Source organism: Protomyctophum parallelum, assembly GCF_964188405.1.
Source record: "Protomyctophum parallelum genome assembly, chromosome: 6".
In the NCBI taxonomy this organism is placed as follows: Eukaryota; Metazoa; Chordata; class Actinopteri; order Myctophiformes; family Myctophidae; genus Protomyctophum; species Protomyctophum parallelum.
This window is the reverse complement of record NC_139701.1, coordinates 35552057-35576889: the sequence shown is the minus strand read 5'-3', so window position 1 is coordinate 35576889 and position 24833 is coordinate 35552057. Positions and strand designations below refer to the sequence as shown.

General features: G+C 41.3%; 2 protein-coding genes across 6 annotated transcripts in view; one reads left to right on the top strand and one right to left on the bottom strand.

The window, feature by feature from the left end:
- ncln (nicalin) overlaps positions 1–24833 on the top strand; it is a 115590-nt gene that overhangs the window by 5625 nt on the left and 85132 nt on the right. The window contains exons 5-16 of one of the 3 annotated variants that reach the window (XM_083767503.1): positions 890–970; positions 1517–1620; positions 3475–3563; positions 3911–4050; positions 4525–4751; positions 5295–5382; positions 5509–5547; positions 5758–5921; positions 6259–6312; positions 6810–6888; positions 7194–12320; positions 12369–12414. In XM_083767503.1, the coding sequence (XP_083623629.1) occupies positions 890–970; positions 1517–1620; positions 3475–3563; positions 3911–4050; positions 4525–4751; positions 5295–5382; positions 5509–5547; positions 5758–5921; positions 6259–6312; positions 6810–6888; positions 7194–7256 (1128 nt within the window). In that variant the 3' untranslated portion in view covers positions 7257–12320; positions 12369–12414. Of the gene's footprint in view, positions 1–889; positions 971–1516; positions 1621–3474; positions 3564–3910; positions 4051–4524; positions 4752–5294; positions 5383–5508; positions 5548–5757; positions 5922–6258; positions 6313–6809; positions 6889–7193; positions 12321–12368; positions 12415–24833 lie in introns of those variants that run through there. The other 2 variants (XM_083767504.1, XM_083767505.1) reach the window with 2 other exon arrangements.
- Positions 12591–24833, bottom strand: part of cers1 (ceramide synthase 1) — a 41895-nt gene continuing 29652 nt past the window's right edge. For all 3 annotated transcript variants that reach the window (XM_083767506.1, XM_083767507.1, XM_083767508.1), the window contains exons 3-7: positions 21268–21448; positions 19696–19857; positions 19167–19314; positions 18674–18831; positions 12591–13650 (exon numbers count right to left, since the gene is read on the bottom strand). In XM_083767506.1, coding sequence (XP_083623632.1) covers positions 13608–13650; positions 18674–18831; positions 19167–19314; positions 19696–19857; positions 21268–21448 — 692 coding nt within the window. In that variant the 3' untranslated portion in view covers positions 12591–13607. The remainder of the gene's footprint in view (positions 13651–18673; positions 18832–19166; positions 19315–19695; positions 19858–21267; positions 21449–24833) is intronic.

Genomic DNA, 24833 nt, shown 5'->3' with positions numbered 1-24833 from the left:
ATATAGAAATAAAATTGATATTATGCATAATTAAGTTCAGCCTTTTGGCCCGGCCCTCCAAAATATTTTCTGTTTCTCATTTGGCCCCTTGGGAAAAATAATTGCCCACCCCTGTTTTAGAGAGAATAAAAACAACAGAACTACTGAGTTGCCCGCTGACATGTGTGTTGACCTAAGCAGGGTGTTAAACCCAGGGGGAATAAATGGGTTTTTAGTCCTACTGCAGGGGATTAGGAGACAGACAGAGGATTTCCTCTGAGGCCTAGTAGTGGGGGCAGGCGGTTACTCTTAGTTGACTGTAGACCACAACATTGCACAATAACGTTTTTTTAATAGTCTACATGGTCCCATAATTTTAGGCTTAGTCACTGCTGTAAGCTCTCTATTCTTAACTTAATTTACTGCTTGGTCTCATGTGCCACATGCTTGACTTAGAACAGAGGGCACAGTAATTGAATTAAAATTGAATGTCTGGTGAACCCTAACTAAATTAATTATGTTATGAGTTTTCTAATCAACCCAAAGTCTAATTTCTTAATGTATTGCATGGATATGTAAATTAACCACCTCAACAAGAACAAGTACAGTACATGGAGGCAAGGCCTATAGAATATTTTCCACACGTAGATACATATTTGTTTGTACTACAACTGCTTAATAGAAACTGTATTGTTCCTATAAATGGACTGTGGCTGCAAAGATGGCATCCTAATCATGTCCTGAGACCTCAATGAAGGAGCTGTATCTTTCTGCAAAGTGCACCATCTGCTGTTGTAGTGAAGTAACAGCGCATTCTTTACTGAGCATTGCAGGATACCAATTAAACAACGGTATCGTTTTAAATCTTTACCCGATAACTTGTCTAATGAGGATCTCCTATTTCTCTCAGGGTCGTCTGGCTGGGGTTGGCGGGGAGGACCTGCCCACCATTGTCCTTGTGGCTCACTATGACTCCTTTGGTGTGGCTCCGGTACGTCTTTTGGTTTTGGAAACTATCCTGTCCTGTGCCACCCATTATCCCTAAACATATTTGCAATTTTTTACTATTTTGAAGAAAAAAACTAGCCTAGATCGACTAGTTCAACTAGCCGATCTACATCGACATGTTGTGAGCTTGTAGATTTTAGGTTTTTCAAAATAGTAAAAAATGGCAAATAAGTTTAGGGACAAGGGGTAAGGGTAAAATATACCTAGGAATATTTTATTTTTGTCAAATAGTCTGTTTCAGGGTTTTCTTTTCTTAATGCAAAGAATTATCCCAAGTAAATGTTTGAACTTTGAAGTAGTAATACATTTTTGAGTAACTTGTAAAGACAAAAAAATATATACATATACATATTATACAAATTATAGTGTTTTTATATGTACTGCAATGATGTGTTTATGACATTTCAGGAAAGCCTTCACACAAAACGAATAGAATAAAAAAATCAATCAATCCCAGTTTCTCGTAGACCTGACAAACGTGAGGTTACAATATGAAAGTTGACATCCAGCATAATGTTGTCCTCTCCAGTGGCTTTCCTATGGAGCAGACTCTAATGGCAGTGGAGTGTCCATGTTGCTTGAGCTGGCTCGTCTCTTCTCTAAACTATACACGTATAAGAGAACACATGCTGGGTGAGTAGTAAAACTATTTGCAAGTTCATTTATTTGTGGTGACTAATAGTCAAGAGTCAAGACATCTATATCTACTGTACAGCCACATCTCTAGTGCCCATTGGCCTCATGGGGGAGATGATCCCCCCCCCCCCCCCCCCCCCCTCTAAAGGTCTCGACAGAGTCCGTTTTGCCTTGCGTATGGGTGATAGAAAACACACAAAACACAAGGTTATTTAGTCCTTACAGAGTCCCTGCGTGAGTTACGTTGCTATTGTAGGCTTGCCTCGGTCTATAATGTGCAATCAACTTCATCCACTAGATGGCAGCTATGACATTAGATTGTACAAACTGTACTGACACAAGTGCCACTTTATTTTTGTTATGAGTTGAGATGTAGTTATTAACTGTATATGAGTTTTACATTATATCATAATTGAAGTATATACCACTGCCTGTGCTGGCCAATCTACAAGCTCACACCGACACCTTGCAAGCCTGAAACTTGTTTATTCTAATTGAATTGACCTAGTTTGTGTCTTTTGCTAGTGATGTAATCGATTAATAATTTGTAAAATTCCATAGGATTTTTCTTTTAATGGCTTTCATATACTCTTTAGGCTACATATAAATATGTTGCGTCCACACGGGGCAGATTAAACAATGCTGAGTCTACCATTCATTGTCAAAGCAAGCCAGCAACATGACAGAAAACACGGTTTATTGGTCGCGTCTGTAAAAGGCCAAATTGTCACCAAATGGAAGCATAGGATTAGGACGGAGACGATAAATTATACACAACTATCAGAGTATGGAAGCACTCGTTATCAGTAAAGCAACCTCCTGCTGCCTCCGGCATTATGTGCACATTCAAAACAAGTGGTACGCATGGGTCATTGAGTGATAGTCAACGAGCACTTCCAAACTCCAGCACTTAGATTTATTTTATTTTATGAAACAAACACTAACAGAAAGAGGATAATTCAAGCTTTCCCTACAGCTGCAATGTTGGTGATTTTGACGTTTCATATAATTGGAGAGGACTTTTCTGTTTGGATGAATGGGTTGTCTATGGGAAGTGTCACCTAGGTATCACCTTGCTGGCAAGATGGCAGCCATGTGAATATCATCAATTACTGTACACTAGAGCCCTCTGCTGGATGGGATGTGGAATGCCACTTTTGACTCACTTGAACTGAGGAGAAGTTGCACACTTATCATCACATTACTTATCACATTACTTATTACATTACTTATCATTACATTGGGGCTTGGACATATTTCTAAAAAGAAGCGAGGGGTGTTCTATCGCTCACAGTACTGCACATAAAGATGAAGTCTGTCTATGCTAGCCTGTAGTAGTTCTGGACATCATCCAAACCCTTTCACAGAGCTTCATTAACTATGCACTCTACTGACAGGAACTGCATTGACTTCCACTTACAGTGGTCAATAATGTGGGACAGATGCTTTTTTGTTTACGTCGTAACCTACTTAGCTGAATGGAAACAGTTCTTTTAACTATTACGAGTGGCAGCTGAAGTGTGTGTGTGTGTGTGTACTTTAATTTTGCACTGCAAATTGTCTTGTATCCCAGGACACTAACCTGATTGTGTCCATAATACTACAGATTACTAATTATTATTTGAACCTCAATGATGACTGTGACTGTTGAACGTGACAGCCTATAGATTTGGTGTTTCTATCATTCATCAAATCGCTCTGAAATGATGTGGAGAGTCCGCCATCCACTTGAGTGAGATTTATTTTGATACATACTGTATATAGTGATCATCATTCTTGATGTGGAACTGTGGATGAGCCTTTATTATTACTCTACATTTGAGTCATAATAATGTGTCTCTGTGTGTTTAGGTTCAACCTGCTGTTCTTTGTGTCTGGAGGAGGGAAGTTCAACTACCAGGGCACCAAACGTTGGCTAGAGGACAACCTGGACCACACGGGTACGGTTGCCGGTTGTCAGCTGCCTGTTATACATTTGCTCAAACGGAATAGAGATGGAGTGGACACAGGACAGTGTAAATTCTCAATCACACAGCAAGGCATCTATGACCAGGGTGGTTATGGAAATCATATAGGAAAAAATGTACAGGAAGTTTATTATAAGCTCCAACGTTTGATCAGTCACACTAATCTTCATATGGTGGCAAACTTAATTGGCATAAATCCCGGCCTCATTGAGCCCTATAGATATTCACGCAGGGCTCCACTGGTCTTCTCTATACATAAACAATGCCTCATGTCTGCTTTTCACTCTCGTCCTCATTGTGTCTTGTATCTCCCTCTCCAGACTCCAGCCTGCTCCAGGACAACGTGGCGTTTGTGCTGTGCCTGGACACTCTGGGGAATGATGACACTCTCCACCTCCATGTGTCCAAGCCTCCAAAGGAGGGAAGCCCTCAGCATACCCTGCTCAAGGAGCTGGAGACGGTAGGAGACATGCTCCTCCTCAGAAACAATAGATTATGTTAGACTAGGAACCACGAGACATGCAGCTCCTCAGAAACAATAGACTATGTTAGACTAGGAACCAGGAGACATGCTGCCTCTCAGAAACCATAGATGGACTATGTTGGACCAGTGATTCTCCTTTGCTGAAGCCTCATTTTCGGATTTGATCTAAACAAAAAGCTTCCCTTTTTCAATTGACCAATTGCCATGTATAACATAAGGGCAAATCTGCTGCTGTGTGATATGGTCAATGGGGCACAATCGTGTCCCAACTATAGTACACGCTTTTCTTTCCCTTTTTTTTAATCAATTTTTTATTTATTTTATATTTTCTAACAAGACAAACATGTAAATCACCAATGCACATAGGTGGCCTTACACAGGGATAAGGTACACGCTTAACTAAACTCCTTTTTTATATGTTATTTCTTTATCCCCTCCCTGTGGTCCCAGGTGGTAGACAGCCATTACCCGGAGGTAAAGTTCTCCATGGTTCACAAGAAGATAAACCTGGCTGATGACACACTGGCCTGGGAGCATGAGCGATTCGGGATCCGCCGGCTGCCGGCCTTCACTCTCTCTCACCTGCCCTCACACCGCCTGGCTCAGCGCTCCAGCATCATGGACGTGCGGTCAGTGTCCCTCTCCTCTCGCCACGGAGCGGGAGAGCCCCCTGCTGGGTGGGTTCATTACTGCAAGTCTCGGAATCGCCGACAAACAACAAAAAAGAACACGTGTCCATCATAATCACCATTATCATCTTGTTGTTCATTGTCGTGGCTTGTTGTAGTTGGTCGTCATAGCTTCGTCCAGTTCGTCCAACCTTTGGCCTCCCCACCTATCCCAACCCTGTCTTGCAGCACCATCCAAATCAATCCCCTTTGTACACTTGGACAAGCTGCTGTCATAGCTGTCTGTCTGTGAGTGTTTTGGTGAACCATTTATCTGTTTGTTAATGTGACATGGAACCTAATACGTCAGGCTATTTAATGGTTGTTCAGTATTGTTTTCCTTGGCAGGCTTTGTGTGTTTTTAGGCTGCCAATTTCACGACTTATTTGCAGGTCAGGTTTATTTAAATATGGAAGCTCATTAATCATTCTCTCTTCCGGTTCTGACCGTGCTGGCTTAGTTTCTGACTGCCTTCTATTCTGTTCTGTTCTGTTGAGTTGTTTGTCCACAGGTCTAACGGTATGTATGTCCTTCTGGTCTTTGTGTTTGCAGGCCTCATGTTGACTTGAAGAAGCTGAGCAGGAACACAAAAGTGGTTGCAGAAGCCCTGGCTAGAGTCATCTACAACCTCACTGAAAAGGTACAATATCTCTGAAATAAAATCCATTTCAGTTCCTTGACTTTCTCTTACATATGTAATGAATTCCTAAATTCTGTCTATACCTAATCTGTGTGAATTACTCTTGTGTTCTGCCTCTCTGCACAGGGTGCCCCAAAGGATCTGCAGATCTTCACTGAACAAATGGTAAGCTTCTAAACTTTCAGGCACACGTCTGGCAGTGTCCTTGTTGAGATTTGTTGCTAGCTATAGTTGAGGCATGGCTTTCTGTTGATCACCCACTCACATGTGGATAATACTGGAAATTCTCTCTTCCGGTGTGGACTATTCTATGTACCTCATGCTAATGTTTGACTGTTCTGTCTGTGTCTTACTTGGTGTGCATCATCACTGTAGCAAGTACAAGAGGAACAGCTATCATCAGTGGTGGACTGGCTGACTGCCCAGCCCAGAGCTGCCCAACTAGTGGACAAGGACAGCAGTGTGGTGTCCACCCTCGAGTATCATCTAGGACGCTACCTCAAGGACGTCAAAAGGCACTATGTCAAAGCTGACAAAAGGTAAAGTGGGGCAGGGCTTTCGTCGGTGGCTAAAACAGACGTACTTGCAATATATGTACACACTTTTATTTATTTTTTAACATAATGGTTACCTTACAGAGTAGAAGTTTGATCATGTGAAATCGTTTGACATTGTGAGTCATCATTTCTTCACAGTCTGTGACTCGCTTTGTTTTACGCAATGTAAAACAAAAAGGTGATCCTAAAACATAGACAAGGGAAACAAGTTTGTTTGTCTACCTCATAGGCTTGTAGCAATCAGCTCAACGTTTAAGAGGTTTAAGGTGTGTTCGACCACTCCAGATCGCTCTGACAGATGCTTCCTTTCTCTCCTCAGGGACCCAGAGTTTGTCTTCTACGACCAGCTCAAACAGACTATGAATGCTTATAGGTAAGGGATAATGGGCCTGGCCTGCATTTCCTTGGATGTTGGGTGAAATCCTCATGTCCAAAGATGTTACTTTTCAGGATTCAAATTCAGAAGTGGCAAAAAAATTGATGTACAAGCTCAAAATGCGGCGCAGTGCATTTTGAGCTAGTATATCGGCTATATTTGCTACTTTTGTGTGACGCTAGTATGACGTAGGGCATTCATTTATTAAAGAAATCACACTTGTGTGAATTGAGAGGCTCCCACTGTGGCTGCCACATGATTGCAGATTCACTGCCACTATATACGCTACAAGACTAACATTTAAAGTCCACAGACTTGGCTTCCATCCATATGACATAATTTCAAAAGCCATGTATTGGAGGGGAAATGTAGAAATATAGGAGGTACAAGATTTCTGTCCGACAGCAACGATTCATATCTTCTGAGAGACATTGCTCCTCTGAGCTTTAGTTTGTTTACCCGATGTGTTTTTCTTTTTGATCTCCCCACATCAGAGTGAAGCCTGCCATCTTTGACCTCCTGCTTGCTGTCTGTATTGCAGCCTACTTAGGAGTGCAGTATGTGGCCATTCAGGTGGGTCAAGTTCAAGTGTTCCGTTTGAGCATTTGATAGGTTTAATATTCTCTGTTGATTCTGTCACAGGTTTCACCGTCCTCAATATAGGAGAGAGAGAGAGAGAGATATACTAAATGATTCATTAGAAATTGAAGATGTAAACTACTCTGTTGTTAACAGTGGCCAGTGGTAGGTTTGCCGGTAACTAGATGGATGCATTCAGAGTGCTATACTGGGAGATATCAGTCATATAGGTGTATGTATAATTCATAATTGGTACTCCTTAGTTGATTAATTGGTAATGTTGCCTCTGTCTATTCCAGAACTTTGGTGTCTTCTACAGTATTGTCCGCAGAATCACCCAGCCCAAGACAAAGACTCACTAGGCTCCACCCATTTCCTCTTCTCATCTAGACTTCCATCCCTTTTCTTCAAGTCATCAACAAACACTAGCCAATAAGAACACAAGGGCTGGACAAAGCAGCTCTATTTGTGAAGTTTTCCATACAACTAATGCCCCCCTTTCCCCGCCTCAACCCGAAGAAAACTGATGTCAGATCCTTTCTTGCTGCCAACTTTTAGTGGTCTCAGTGGCCAAAATAGTTGGGATTTGTTCCTATGTCTTCTGTCCCCATGAACAGACATTTCACCGGTCATTATTCATCACAAATCCAACCTGTAGCCTGCCTGTTATTTTATTTGTGTCCAATCTAATCTGTGGATCATTGAGTAGAGGGTGGATCTAAGCCAGACCAGTTGTTCTCAAACCTTTTAATTTCAATGACACCCGGCCCCCTCCCCCCCCACCCCATAACTCTCACATTGAACACCTGTAAGGGTCCAACTGGACCCCACTTTGAGAACCACTGGTCTAAGCCCTGGGGGTGGATGTTTTTTTTGTTTTGTTTTTTGTCAGAGCTTTTTTGGCGTTCCATGTAGCTAACCAAGTGGCTGCCTGAAACCTACAGTATCCAAAGCTCTGGGATCTACACTGTTTAAAGTAGGTTGTGAGGGCTAAACCATTACTGTACCCACTGATCACTCTGCCTTCCTCTCAAAGTGTTTATTCTGCCAAACTAATGTGGAGGTGTCTGTTGTCTTCAAAGGCAGCTAGGAGGAAGACTTGACTGTACAGGAATTACTCTGAAAGGAATAAATATGTGTGTTTATATACATGGTATATTAGAGTTCTATTAGCCAGCCCAGTTGACTTAAAAATGTCCTCTAACCGAAGAATTGTTTACGTGAAGGATGGCTTATCTAAAATTAAATGTGAAATACAATACTGTATATGCCATTGCCTTTTTAGTGAAAATTAGCAAGACCTGAAACAATGTCTTGCTGCTCTATCTGTGAATCCACCTTATATTCATTCAGTACAATTAGAGATGCACGATAGTCTGCCCATTTCTGTCTCTTTTAAGAGCAGCTGTTAGTGGGGATTACCATCTACATTCACCAGCAAAACAGTTTGAAAATTTAAAATAAAAAAAAATCGGCAAGGAGTTAAATAAAAATATAATGTATATCGGCAATGATGCTGCAAATAATCGGATATCGGCCATAATTTCAATATCGTGCACCTCTTAGTACAACGATTACAGTAAAATAGGTCAAGGGAGGGTATGATACTTGCAGTTGCTGCCATAAATGCAGTTGTAAATTGTGGTTGTGGTCACAAAGTTGGTCTACTTAATTACCCACTTTGACAGGTAACAAATCACCTTTTGGAGAACCTGCTTCATAACAATCTTGGTGACTTGTAAAATATTGAAAGTGGAAGTGAATTTAGCAAATTACCAGCCGCTGGCATGCAGACAAAAAGGCAAATGTCCTGCCCTACAAATGGATTTAACATTGATTGTTTAGTCTGCCTTCTTTTTTTTTGGTCACTTATCTTTACTGTTGCCATGTGTGTGACATTTTGTCTCGTTTTTAATTGTTCAGGTTTTTTTGGGGGGGGGAGTGAATTCACAGATTTCTTGTTGAAATCCACTATCTGCAATCTCACAGTAATCTTATGGAACCAAAGGTGTTTGACACTCACAGAAGGTCATATTCCACAATTATCTGCACATGACAGTGCCACATCAGACATGTTACAGAATGAACTCTTATATCAATAGACCTTCAGAAAGTGCTGTCTGCTGTGATGAATGTGACCCTTGTTTGTAGCAACACCTTCAGTCAAGTCTACGTTGCAGTATACACTAGTACAGTATACGATAAATTACATCAGCCATGATGTTTTTGGTTTAAAAACAACAAAAACATACCATTATGGCACATTTCATTGTTAGAAGTCATCGCTATTCTGGGCAGGTCTTGAAGAATATTCTGAAAGAAATAGAGCTTGTGGATCAGCTATTCTCAGTTTAAAGATTTGACATAGGAGGAAGTATTGACCCCACCCAGATCAACAGGTTATGTAATTTATAGTGGTTTAAGGAATTGGTGTTGATGGAAGAGTGTGCCGGTACAGCATGTATACTGCAATGTATGCCTTGATCAAGACTTTGCCCTGCCTTTTGTGAAGAGCGAGTGATGTTTGTTTTCTGTGCGTATTCCATATATTGCATCATGCCTGACGTCCCTCTCTACAACAATGGAAACTGAAAAGAATTGGTTAATTTAATTGTGGTAAATATCTATTAATTTATTGAAGCAGACGATGCTTATCTGTGCACTGACTGAATTGAATCTTAGACATTCGTTGTCTGTCTTAGCAGTTTTACCACCACATCCTTGCATTGGAAATTACATCAGTTATAACAAAATAAATGTATTTGTTAAAAGAAATCTGCAACACCCATTCCTTTTTCCTTAATTTGAAATGTTTATTTTATGGGGGGAAATTATACAATAACACTGGTTCAATGGAGTTATTAAAATTATTATAAAAGAGTAAGTACCTGTCTTATCAAGTGCTCAGATTCACAATCTGGTCAAATTTAAACTATGAGGGAGGAGGGAGGGGGCTGATGATAGACCTTACAGTGTAGTCTTATCATTGGTCCAAATAAAACATGATTTCTGAAAATACACTTTGAACAGAGATTGACATACATCATGATTTGTCCCCTCAAAGAAAGTCATAACAATTCCCACAGATTCTCTAGACGTTACTACTTCTTTTGCCTAATAATGAACAATAAAAATAATAGTAATAAATTACAGTGCAATTTGTAAGAAATACCTGTGGAGCAACTGCCCCTCATATTCACTACAACCTCTTCCTCATAACCAGGTCCCAGAAACACATAGGTTTGTGAATTAAGTTGGCACATTCTAGAAGCATTAATACATCACCCAAACTCAACATGTAAATGCATTGTCATCATAATGAGCTTCATCTGCCAAATGTTTCCCAAGTAGCATCTACCCTAGCTAACCCAGGATGAACTGAAGCTTAAGCCAACGTCGTATTGAATGCTTAAGAAAGACATGCCAAATCTGGACTGAAAGGATACTAGGCGGATAAATCGTTAATATTTGTCCCTTTATAACAAATTGTATTTCTTTTCTTTTTTTCCAAGGGGGGGCATAAGTGGTTTTCTCCTTGATTCACATTGTCGGTCATAGTGCTGTCTGTAGACAGAGGGAGCTGGGCAGAGGTGGACGGAAAGAACACTTATAAGCCTTTTGTAGACAGTACAGCGGAAAATTCACTAGGCCACGGTGAACCCCAGGAACCAGTTCTAGCTAAACAGAGATCATAGTTGTGAGTTTACAGCAAACTCTGCTCCCCGTTGGAATTACCAGTTAACAACTAATATAGGTCAAAACATTGATAAACTAGCTTCACAGGAGATACAGTATCTCTTCAGGGTGGAGGTAGAGGAGATGAACTGAACAGGCAGGTCATCCACATCAGAATGACATGCCGCAAAAGTTGGCTTTCCTCCACCTAGAGGTTAAAATCAGAAAGCAATGGTTCTGAAAAAAGCTATTTGATGCCTTTGGATGATATAGAATCTGTCTAAATAAATTATAGAACATTAATAAAACATAGCATGATGTGGCACTACAGCACACACATAACATATGCATACTGTAGGGTCTACAGTACCCCAGATAACCTGAACATTAACTTCTTCTTATCAAGTAACATGGAATGCAATGAAAAAGGGGAACAGGTTCAGGACTAAACCCAGACAACTGTGATCTATAAAAACAATACATACGACAGGAATACAAACAGTGTTCTCAGAGGGAAAACAGCAGCAATTCCAAAACTCATCAACAAAGATGAAACGTAGGATCAGCAGCGATGATGATGTTGAATGTAAATGTTGTAAATCCCCCAGACCGCTAACATGTTACAGAGCTCTCCGAGCCAGTTAGCGGGCCTTGAGGGGATGTGGAAGACGAGGCCATGTACTGGACAGTTTGGGACGTATCATCTGCTGAACAATAACAAGACATCTGTGGCCTACTCCAGCAGAACAAGCATGCCGTTCATCAAAACAAGAACTTGAATTTGATCGAGAAGGTAGAGGACGGATACAACCCTTATTCATATTTCATGGTTTTCAGTAAAGGGGACTCCTGCAGAGCTGCAGCATATGCCTACATATACTGTACATTCACTCAAATACAGAAACCATGCCTCACAGGGTTCGATTAAAAAGAAAGAAAACAAAAACAGAGGAGAGGGACATTTTCTTAACCATTTAGGGTTAGTTTTTTTTGCGGAAATCCGCCAATGGCAACAAACCACTCCGTTCCCATTGAAAAGCAATTCGGCACTGCACCCTTCAGCCCTATATTATTCACACAATTAGTGAAAATAGCCGATCTAGAAGCTCACACAACGCATCGCGACGCATTGGGAGCTTGCAGATCTGCCACAGCATTTTCACTAGTGAATAATAATCACAATTTGTCCAAAATAGGGACGGCAGGGACACTGTGGTTAGCATTATATTTTGAATTAAATTGTTAAATTGTTCTATTATCAAACATAAATATCAAATATCAGACAGTCTACATTTCCAAAAAGGAAATGCATATATTGAATTGAGTCTGACCAGAAGCAGGGATAAAAACCTGTCCCCAGAGATAAACATGGATGACCAGAGGGGGGTATCAAAAGCAGAGGTGTGGATGTCCCCCATTCCCCCAGCAAATCGAACCCTGCTCACACACTAAGGTCAGAGGAGGCAGGTCCAAATTTGTAAATGTGCGCGCACGGCACGCACACATACATACTGTATTTCTAGTTATCTCTGCAGCTTCAGGTGAGTTCACTTTCAAGATAAGTTATGCACATTGATAAAGAGGTTACGATTACATTGATAGTAGTTTTTCTTCTTTGTCATTTGTTTTTAAAACAACTTCATAGCGTATTTCCAAAACCATTCCAATGCCATGCATTCCACAATACCATAATGTGTGCATAATTATGTCATTTTTTCTTTTCTTATTTTTTTTTAAAGTCATACTTCATTGTTTTGTTTTTTTATCAACTCTATATAAATTCAGGGCCATTGTTAAAGTTTTACTGTGAACCTGACTGCCACTACCCACAAATTGTTTTTGGATAATATTCACATTCATCTAAAAAAAGAAATCATGAGGATGATACCAAAACCCAATCAATCAATCAAACTGTCATCATTAAACCAGCAATCAGCTTGTATGCCTTCATATAAGTGCTTCAACAGATGTCATACAAGACACAAAAAAACATAAAATGTTAAATTGCAGTAAAAGTTAATATTTCCAACACATATTCATTCCATTGCCTATTCCATCACAAGAGAGAAGAAAAAAACAAAAACATATTTGAAAAAGAAAGAAAAAAACTGCTGAAATTAAACAAAATGTGAAATGTTTCCCATGAAATGACCAGCATGTCCTTCACATTACAAAAGACTTTCTGTCAGCGCTCAGAGCACAGAGACACCCTCCCACCCCACGGACACAGTGGGGGGTCGCTTTGTGGTTCACAGACATCGACCTGTGCGATGATATGGAAAATCAATACGAGTTGAGTTGGTCAAACGACACCAGAGAGCGAGAGACCACAGCGGAGCCATTTTTGAACGATGCACGGCGCAACACCTTCCCTTTTCTTTACGGCCGGATCTTCAACCTCACATCTGGAGTCAAAGAGGATGATTGAAAGCAAACAAAATAAAAAAAATATATATTGCGTGGTCGGTGTTACACAAACACTGGTGGTCAATCAATCCTGTGGAGTCAGTCATGACAGACAGAGAGAACTTTGAACATTGCTCGGCCCTCCAGCATGGGGTCATTATCGGTACTGTAGGTATAGACTGGATGAGCACTTTAACCCCTGTACGTGTTGTCCAGGGCCATGCCGATGATGATGATTATGATGATGATTATGACCGCAGAGTATCTACACACCCGGCAGAACTGTACATGACTCTGGGTTTGCACGTGACCAACGCCCCTCTCTGTCGTGCCTCTATGTGATCTACCAGATGTGATGATGCTAACAATAAGACTGTAAGGTCACCTGAAATAACATTCACAGTGCTAAAAAAAAAAAAAAAGAGAACACAATCAAAACCAACATGATGACAGAAAAGCAATCAAACCGAACGAAACAAAACTAAAAAGATTGCGTCCTAAATTATGTTTTCGTCCTTTTTCTGTTTCATGGAGCTCTGCTCTCAGCCAGGTTTGAGTGCGAGCCACACCAGATGAGCCTCCTCTTGCTTGTATTTGTACTCAAGTGCCAAGTGGTGGCGATGGGGAGGTCATTATAGATGTTTCTCCTTGGAGAGGCCATTCTGCACATGCTTCCTGCAGCAGGGAGAGAAGAGGGGAAACCGGAATGAGTGTGAATGTGAATGAGGGAACAGAACAGGGGAACAGAGGAAAGCCAAAGAAGAGGATTAGAATGAATGCCCTGCGAGGGCACCGGAAGAGAATTTCCCATAAATGTTTTCATAGATGTTTCAAAAATTATTTATTTAAAGACCTTTAAGCCTCGGACAAAGCCAACTCGGCTCCTGACAAATCATGACAATAAACACATAATTAGAACAAATAAAACACTTTTCTTAGAGTCTTTCTTATTATTTGTTCGTCCCAAAAAGTTTTATTTATTGTCATGATTTGTCAGGAGCCAAGGTGGCTTTGTCCGAGGCTTAAAAATTCAAGGAAAAATGAATGGGAATTCTCTTCTGGTGCCCTCGTCGTTCTGAAAGGGGGCGGGACTTACACGCGTAGAAAGTCATTGGAAAGCAACATGGGAGTGACAGAGCAAAGCACATGAAGAATTCATGAGGATTGGGTTCCTCAAGGATTGATCCTATAGTCCCGTTTCTAATCACACTTTTTTATAAATGATTTTAGCAGTGGAGTTACAAATAGTGCATTACATCTTTACACAGACAACATCATCTATTCAGTCTCAAAACCAAATGCCACCCAAACAATCTATAACATAACTAGAGAGGGGACTCCTATTGAAAGAGTCTCAAACTATAAATATCTGGGCATATGGATAGACGACAAACTATCATTTAAAACCCACATTTCTCAACTTCTCTCAACTCAACCCACATTTCTCAAAACTAAAACCAAAACTAGCATTCCTCTATAGAAACAAAGCTTGCTTTAATTCAAACAATAGGAAGCAGTTGATTCAAAGCACAATCTTATCAGTTATCGACTATGACGATATTAGATACATGCAGCTCCGTCGTCACTAAAACCACTCGACACAATCTACCACTCTGCCCTCTGGAGAGCTTGCTCTCAACTGACTTCCCTGAATAAATAAAGGTTAAAGAAAAAGAAAGGACTTGCAATAATCTATGTAACACAAGGAAATGACAGCCACTCACAACATTACCCAAGTAGGACGTCACTTCATTACAGCAAAGAATTACTGTTTACATTCAGCGCAAAACAAATGTTCGCCGGCCTTAAGTTTCCTTCCTCAGGTTTGTTCTTGGTTGAACATTATCACTTTGTCGTATGCTTGGAATCTATTATTTTCAATGAATGACACTGTCAGACTTCAATGTATAAATTAGGCTTTACTGTATTTTTCTATCAGCTGATGTGTCTTCCTCTGGGCAGAACATGCATGTTGGTTTGGTTGGTGATTAGCAGATGTGTGGCGTTAGCAGGCAAAGAGACTATCATCAGAGCTCAAGGCCAGGAAGATAAGATGTGGGGGAGGTTAACACTATAATCACATCTCCATATGGACATGGGGCTCTTTGATCCTATCTACCTATCTGGACAACTTACACAATAATCCCCTATGGCAGAGCTGCTCCTTCTGCCGTGTGTGTGTGTGTGTGTGTGTGTGTGTGTATGTGTGTGTGTGTGTGTGTGTGTGTGTGTGTGTGTGTGTGTGTGTGTGTGTGTGTGTGTGTGTGTGTGTGCGTGCGTGCGTGCGTGCGTGCGTGCGTGCGTGCGTGCGTGCGTGCGTGAGTGTCAAAGATTACAAAAATGTTTTTGTGATTTCTACTTAAATCTGTCCTACTCTGCGGACAGATTTAATAATAATAGCTTACATTTACATAGAGCTTTTCTAAATACCCAAAGCGCTTTACATAAAACACTAGGAACAATCTTTATTCAAGAAAACAAAACTATTAAAGCAAAGCAAGTACAAGATCAGTGCAGGTTAAAAACGTAAAAGGATAAACAAGGGAAGGGGGGACATCTTAACCAGACCTCAGCTGGGGAAAGCTATCTTGAAGAGGTGGGTTTTGAGTGAGGTTTTGAAGGAGAGGAGGGAGGGGGAAACTCTGAGATGGTTGGGGAGAGCATTCTAGAGGTTGGGGGCGTAGAAGGCCCTGTCCCCCCAGGTGCGGTACCTGGCCTTGCGGACCTTCAGGAGGTTGGCTTCACTGGACCTGAGGGGGCGGAGGGGCAGGTCGTACAATGATCTTGGGCATGACACTGAACCCTACATTGCCTCCAATGAGTCGGTCAGTGAAAGCTTGCCACCATTGGTGTGGGAAGTGAGGACGCTGGCGTCGACTGTTCGCCGCTTTACCTCCCAATGTATGAATGAATGAACCATTGTAAAGCGCTTTGAGCACTTGGAAAAGCGCTATAAAAATGCAATTGATTATTATTAGGTCTGACTTGAGTTGTAAGGCGAATTTTGGAGATGAAGGGGAGATTGGAGATGGGGCAGGCACGCAGCTACGAGTGGGCCTGGGTGGGCCGCGGCCCACCCATATAGAGAGCTGGACCACCCATCGATTTAAAAAAATAAATATATATATATATATATTTTTTTTTAATAAATACATAATACGTTTCATAATGTCTTTCTTTCTTTCAGTAAAATGTGTTTTTGTTGTGTTTTTTACATGATCATCTTGCTTAATATGAATAAACAGGCTGTCGGTTCTTTTTCACTAATGTGCCTAGACTAGCCTTTTTAAGACCCAGGTTTTTGGCCTAGACTATAGGATGCAATCGATGCCAGTTGTTACGTTCACTTCCTGAGACACTTCCTGCTGCTGCAGAGCCACGTGGAGATGTTTACTTTTTGTTTCATTCATCTTTCTCGTTCCGGGGCCGTAGCACGCCGAAAACTCTGATAAACAAAATATAGACTGTGGATAGACGTTGGGGAGGGGGTGTCTAGTTCAGAGTGAATGGTGTCTATTTTCGTTTTGGAAAAATGTGAGAAATTATTCACATTTACTGGTGGTGTCCATGGGTTTGATCAGGTTACTGACAGTAGAGAAGAGTGTTAATGAACTTTGGTTAGTTTAATTTTAAAACCCAAGTTAGCCACACTGAGTGAATAGGTAACTCCATAGATAAAGAAACACATGTACATAGTTGATTGATTGATGTCATTTGATCAATTATAGATCAACTATAATTTTGCATGTAATTATACCTAATTTATATCTATACAGAAACTCCACTGTCAGAATGTATGAAAATAGTCCTAGTTTTGTGATTGCTGAAGTTAAAGATAAAGACACTACCACTAATCAAGTAAACAATGGTTTTACTTGGGTTGGCATGTTCTAGGCATGTTCATAGCATATGGCAGCAGCTTAGCTGGACTTGCCTATCCACATTTTTCATATAGCCCATAAGTCTTTGCGTTGGTGTGTGCACAAGTTCTTCCCTTCTCTTGCTGTGTTGTCAGTTTTGCAAGAGAAATAAGTGGCCAGGTCTATGAAAACAAGCACAAATGAAAATAGCTGATCTACAAGCTCACAGTGACACATTGTGAGGTTGTACATCCGTTATTTAAAAACACATTGAGAATAAATCGAAATATTTTGAATATTTTTTAAACATTTTAATAAAAAAGGCACAACATATGTTCAGATGGATGTCTGTGGACAATGACATAGAATTCATCTGGGTTTCCTTGTTGTGAAGAAATGTGGAAGCCAGCCCAAATAAGCAACTACTATACACTTTAGAATCAAGCCCATAATAAGCAGACATGGCAACACGGCCTGAATGAAGCAAAGCACACACACAAGGAGCCCCAGTACGTTGGCGGGGAAAAACGTGGATACACAAACTATAGGTGGAAAGTGACATGATGGCACCTTTGGAACTATAAATGACACATTTAGGGGGATAATGATAATGATCACACTCATGGTGCTAAATGCGGCATTGGTTACGCAATTGACTGCACCTACTTTATTATGATGTCTTATCTAGTATCTGTAGCTGATAACAGGAAATCTAGAAAGTGTAACTTTTCACTTTTTTTGAGCCATAAAGACAGTCTCCATTTTGAGTTGGAGAGCAAGTGATCATGTTTTTTTTTTTTTGGCTTTTATTTTATATTTTTGAGTGGTGCAACCACTAAGGAACAGCAATGTGCCGTGTTCACCTATGTGTCCCTGTGACGTTAATGAACACGAGAATGAGTACCAGTAGGGGTGCTGTTGTGCCACAAACAGAGAGAGATGGCGGGGGGTTGCACCATTCAGTTGATTTTTTATTCAGTATTTAAGTCCGACGTCATTTTGTAGTGCTACGTTACGTCCGGGTCCAATTGGCACCAGCTCCCGTCCGCATCTCATTGTAAATTGAATATCTAAACGCGTGAATCTTTTTACAGTGACGTTATTTTTCAGAAAGGAAGCCATTGAGGGTTAAAATGGGTCTTAATGCTTCCAACTCGAGTGGAATTATTAATGTTTTGTACAAGTGTCCATGACAACAAATATATATGATGTGGAGACAATAAAGACCATTATTATCATTATTATTGAAGGTGGCAACAGTCCATTTGATCGGTAAAATATTTCTGGGGTATATTTAGAATGTGTGCAGGCTTGAGTACATCTATTTTGCATTATGAGGATTTATTTGACACAATAAAATAAAATGGCGATAGTATTCCATGTGGGACAGACGGCCTGTCACTGTCAGATTTGGGAGAGCAGCGCAGCTTTGTTGTTGCGAGGAACGCGGTAAAATTAGACTTTCGTGGTTGTTTTCGTCTCAGATTTAGTCCGACGGAGCGTCACAGTATAACTCCATGGGGACACAAAAGCGACACAAAAGTAGGACCCGGAAGTATCTCAGGAGGGGACGCTCACGTCACAGCTAAAATACTGAATAGAGGGACAGACAGGAAATGATGACGGGAAATGGGGAGAGAGATGGGGGGGGGGGTGACATGCAGTGGGGGGTGTCAGGATCGGGAGTCGAACCCGCGGCACACTGCCAGACTGAATTACCAGCCAAGGTGCCTGGACCGCTGAGCCACGGCCCAGGCCAGTGATCATGGATTTAAACGGTTCTTAATCTGTCAATGCATGTCCGTGTGTCACTGATCTGATTACATTAATAGACTCACCCATGGGTGGAGTTTTGATGTCCTGCATCATTATTGTCTTGCGGCTGAGGCCGTTTGAGCAGACCTGCTGCTGCCTTGGAGCCCTCCTCCTCCTCATACTCCCGAACATCATTCACCTCCTTCAACTTCAGGACCTTCACCACAAACAACACGATGAACTACAGGGGAGGAGAGGAGATTATTTTTCAAGACAGCATTTGTGGAACATTAGCAAGAAATCAAACTGTCCACCAGAGGTGGACATTTACTTAAGTAAATCTGTTCTTAAGTACAAATGTTGTACTCAAGTCAGTACTTAAGTACAAATGTTGTACTTAAGTACAGTACTTAAGTAAATGTACTTAGGTGTCCACCTCTGACTGTAATCATTTTAGATTAAAAATCCAGATTAACCAAGATAGTACTGTGTGTGTGTGTGTGTGTGTGTGTGTGTGTGTGTGTGTGTGTGTGTGTGTGTGTGTGTGTGCGTGCGTGCTTGCGTGCGTGTCCTCACCAGGAACCAATAGATGTTCATTAAGAGCAGAGCCAGGAGCAGGGCGTTGAAGAAGAAGTAGAAGGGGATGTTGGGGACAGACTGGAGGCTGGACACACAGGTGGCATAGAGCACCTTCAGTGGGAACCAGTATAGACGGAACCAGAACCTGGCAAAGAGAGAGAGAGAGAGAGAGAGAGAGACAGAGAGAGTGAGACAGAGAGAGAGTGAGACCTTAAACGTTTGGTCTAAATCTTAGCTTGTCTTCACTGAGACATCAGAGCTGTGGAGAAAATACAGAGAAAGACAGAGAGGGGAACATATTGAGACAGAGAATGAAAGAGCAAGAGGCAAAAAACATCGACAAAAAAAACGGTTGGATTTTAAATGATGGAGAATTCTGTCAGAAGCAATAAATGTGTTAATACCATGCGTCATGGTGGATGGCGCACTACAGTTCCACCGTTAAAATAGGGCCCGGCAAAGAGACGAAAAAGGAGAACAATTAGAGACAGAAGGGGAATCATCAGAGGAGTGTACTGTGCCTCACCAGGTGATGCTGAAGCTAACAGAGCCCATGTTGGACAGGATGTCATTGAGGAGGTAGTAGCTTCCTCCTCTGGACTTCAGGTAGATGTTGAGCTTGCTGAACTCCAGCTGGATGTCGCTGATGTCATGCAGGAACAATACAAGAACACCTACGTTGTGATATCTGAGGAGAGATACGTGCCACATGCACTATGTCAATTATTTTTTAGATGTTTTTTTAAGTGGACAAAAATAACAACAGTGCACATTCTTTCTAACCCATTATCATTGCACATGAAGTTTGCAGAGCAAGTTCCGCCAAGAAACTGAATCAATGCACAACGATCACATTTAATTGAAAGAAATGCAATGTGATTTCAAGGGGGAATGGTTAATCAGGCTAAAATTAGATGGGAGAGAATATGTTCATCAATTTGGGCATCAATATGTCCCTATGTCGTGGCAAGACTTGGCCTTGTCTGTGGCAAATTTAAGATTTAGTTTTTACATAACATCATGTTTTTGATCATAAGTCCCAATTACTGAATGATGAAGAGGACTGGTCTAGCACAAGTCTGTTCTGTTATGATCATAAAACTCTGTCAATCCTTCATTTTTGGAAGATTATTGAATCTACAACAGTACGATGACGTCACAGCCCAGCAAGAAAATAAGTGAAATTCAAAGAGCTCTGGCTGAACTTCACAATGGAACTTTTTTACAGACAGCCTTTGATGTATATGTGTGCACGTACCTGCAAACCTATACTGTATGCCTAGGCATGTCGTTGTTCAATCATGTTTTCTATCTATTCCTATTCCAATCCTATCTTGCCTGCTTCAATGTGGTTTAATTGTGCAAAAGGTATATTAACCCATTTTGACCTGAGATCAGATTCTAAAAATGTCTTCTACATCCTGACAGTTTTCTGAAAAAGCTATGTTTCTATGTCAGTTGTTCTTAAAAAATAGCTAAAGCATAACATAATGCTAACACCAAAATGCCACCCAATATGGTAATATTTAATGTGTGTGGCTGCTGAATAAACTTCAGAACATGTTGTGTGATGCTGGTGTCTCTTATGTTCGCCGAGCCTTACTGTACATACAGATGAGTAAGTCACGTTTAGGATCACAACAGTGTCAAGGACAGTCATAACCTTTGTTTGCTGAATGACAAAGAAAAACCTCATCTCAGTCCATTTCCTGTCGGTCTCTGTGTATTTTGGGGCGTTATTTGATTATACCAAGTAAGAACACTGGAGAATTTCACATCACCGCCTTATCGGGTTTCCTGCAGCTTTGCTGGACACCTTTGGTTCGGTATCGCACATTAAACAGATGGCTGTATAGCATCCATCAATTTGCATTATGCTGTCATGATTTAACCAAGCTGACCATATGCTGCTTTCCCTAAGCACACATTAGGCACATTGTAGTCAGGTGGCAACCTTGCAATTCAAATTTAAGCATTTGTCTATTATTAGATGTCATGAAACCCATCTAAAATCCATTACACTCACGTGTGAAATTAAGTTATGTTTTTCTTCAATGTCAGAAACGTTGAACCCAAGCGCCAAACAAACGGACCATACCTGAAGGCATAGGAGAAGCTGATGAGTGCGAGAGTGATGACATGGTGCACCACCATGACAGTAGAGTCTTTTCTCCAGGAGTCCATGTAGACTGTAGCATAGATGGAGTGCCCATAGAAGCTTCCCTGGATCAGGTAGGCTATGGCGATGTCTGTAGGTACGGACATGCCACTCTTCCAGTCTGTAGGGGACAAAGGCAGGAGACGTGTGGATGTTAGGGCCTTGATATGAAAGAACCTTTCATGTAATAAAGTGACCAGGGGGAGGCTATGATCCCTAGCTAGCTACTTTCATCCATGAAAATGAATTCAGTCATGGAGGGGAGAAGAAGTGAAGGATGAAAGAGCCGGTTAAATTGTGATTTTTGGGCATTTGATCCTTTTTATTTATAGTACAGCGAAGAATGACAGGAACGCTAGGGCAGAGAGAGAGGGAGGGATGACATGCAACCATGATCTGACTCAAAACAGAGATGCTGTGGTTTATAAGCCCTCTTAAGAGTTGGCTGGTTTTGACACTGAATTTATGCCGTGTGTAACTCAACAGTGTATCAAATCCGGTGTGAAACTCAAACAGTAAGGTCCTTGCAGACTGGACACGTTTTCCGGAAAACCGGTGGAAAAACGCTGCTAAAAATCAGAAAAACGCAGCAGTGTCCAGGGACCTGAATTGTTGACTGGACATTTACTCATGTATTGAAGTACAGTTCAGCCCAATTTGGAGGTACTTTTTTTTTCATTATTTCCATTTTTCAATACTTTATTACTTCTAGAATAATTGTAAATATATTACTACTTTTACTCCACTACAATTATTTGACAGCGCAGACAGACTAGTTACTATTTTATTCTGAAAATAGATGATCTACAAACTCACAACATTGCATTGTGAGTGACATATTGTGACGCATATGGCAGTGGCTCAGTGGTAGAGTGGCCGGTAGATCGGCTGGATGGGAACCGAGAGCTTCCCAGTGTTGAGCAATACTCTGAACCCCTAATTGCTCCTGGTGTGCAGGTTGGTGGAATGAAATGCACAATCTATATAAAACGCTTTGAATAAAAGCACTATACTACATGTACATGTATATGTATATAAATGCACCATTTACCATTGTGAGCTAGTAGATCTGCTATTTTTGAATACGTTGAACATCCTTTTACATTTACTTTGGTACGGTAAGTATATTTTGATGCCAATACATTTTGGACTTGTATTTTGAATACAGGCCTTTTACTTCTAACAAAGTGTTTTTATATTGTGGTATAGCTTTCACCACTGTCTGTGACTGACATAAACAGGTGTTACATGACAGAGATCCCAGTAATACTCCCTATAGATTATATATATGGTTTTTAGGAAGGAACTACTGGGAAACTAATGTTATTGTTTCTGGAAAATCTCTGTAGAGCCATGACCTTGCTCCATAGGAAAGTATAGCAGAGATGAATATACACCACAAAAATACATACAGTATAGATACGCCACCCCCCTCACACATTTTCCTAGAACTCATAAACAAGTACATAGGAATGGTCGCAAATCACATGCACGCACGCACACATGGCCAGACATAGTATATACAGTGACTTCCGGGGGGAATAGCAGATGTGAAGGGCCAGTTGGGCTGGCTGAGGGGGCATATCAGGTTCTCTGATCTCCTGAGGATTAAAGAACTCTGCTAAGGCCCTTCTGGCAGAAAGACCAAATGTCTCTGCTGGCTGCCGGGGAAAGCTCAGTCCCGTAAACCTTATCAGATGGACGGAGAGGCGGAAAGTTCCTCCTTGGCCACTAGAGCAACTTTTGTCTCCTGTAGGATGAGGTTACATTCGGACCTTGTGTAATGTTTATTGATCGGACCTTCCGTCATTAAACATTGAAAGAGAGGCTGCTACCTGCATCGTAGCAGTGGAGCCACTCTCTCTTATCTCCTCTCCTCTACTACTATACACCATTTTCTCACTACTGTATACAACTCTGTCCACCCTCTTCTAACCCCTCCTATGATTCTATTGCTAACTTCCATTTTTCTTTATTTTGCAAATTCCCTTGCCACCCCTCCCTATCTGTTGGCTCAGATCCATCTCTCTCTCTCTCTCGCACACACGCACGCACGCACGCACACACGCACACACACACACACTATTCCTCTCCCTCCCCTCCCTCCCTCCTTCTCCTCTGTGCCTCTCTCTGAACGAGAGTGTCCGGTCACATTAAGTTGTTCCTGTACACATCTCGGGCTGACAGCTATTAGGAGTGATGTAGCTTTTAAAGATGAAGCCGGGTTGTCAGCTAGGATGCGTTAGTGCCTCTCAGAGGGGCTGGGGCCTGGATCGAAGCCCTCACACCTCCATGCCTGATGCAACAGACCAAGAGGCTATTAAAAATCATCAGTGGTTTAGGATTACCATCCTGAGAGAGTGGGAGCCATTGAGGACCTAAATAACACATGTCTATCCCAGGGGTTCCCAAAGTTTCTATGACAAGGACCCTCAAATTACCACAGCCTCTGGCTGCGGGACACCTATTACAAAATAGTTTGGACAATAATGACACGCCCAAAAGAAAGACACCAGGTTGAAAGTACTTGGTTTAGTATAGTCTTATGGCAGCCCTGCTTTGAAGACCACTGCTGGTAAATCCTCAGTGTTTATTTAAATGTCCACACTCCTTTAGTTCTGCAGACGATTCATTTTCGAATGCAGCTGAGCCAAACTGAGTAGGCGTACAGTACTCTACTGTCTGTAACACCCCTTCTGAATGCCTGCCAACTGGCTGCAGGATCACTCCTCCTCGTGACTTTTGATGATTCAAAAAAGCAAAAGCATTTAAAATGTGCCATGCTCTGTATATCGCAACCCTCCACTACCCCATTCTCCCCTTTGTTCTGTCCTCACCTGCTTCTGGAATCTGTATTCAGAAGTGCTCTAAACCCATTCCCTCAACCACACACCCCTCCATCCTTTCTTCCCCTCATCCCTAATTCCTTCATCCTTTTATCCCAACATCCCCTCATCCCTACAACTCTTCATCCGTACATTCCCTCCTCCCTATATTCCATTCATACCTACAACCTTCACCCTCATTACTTCCCTGTATCTTCTCATTCCTTCATACCTTCATCCCCTTTGCCCCTCTCCCTTCGTTTACCTCAAATCCTCATGTAATTAATCTGAAATAAAATACAGCCCAATGCCATTGACCGTTTTCAAGGTGCGGTCTTTACCAGTGGATGCGATTTAAGGCGCTCCCATGAAATATGAGAACAGCAATGCAAATCACTTTACAAAAAACAAATGAGGCTTCTGTTTTGAATAATCAAAGCTCACCAACAACATTTTTACTACATAAAGTATCTGTGGGACAAGGCATTGACAGCTTTACTGTTAGATTAGATCATAAATACTTTACAGTGCAATTAAATGGATGAACACTATTTGGAAATGGACATGGACACTTTATTTAGTTGGCAGTGGCACTAAATGAATGTGTCTAATATTATGGACCAGGATATATAGGACAATGTTTGTTTTGTTTTTGTCAATGATTGTTACTCAACTGTATAG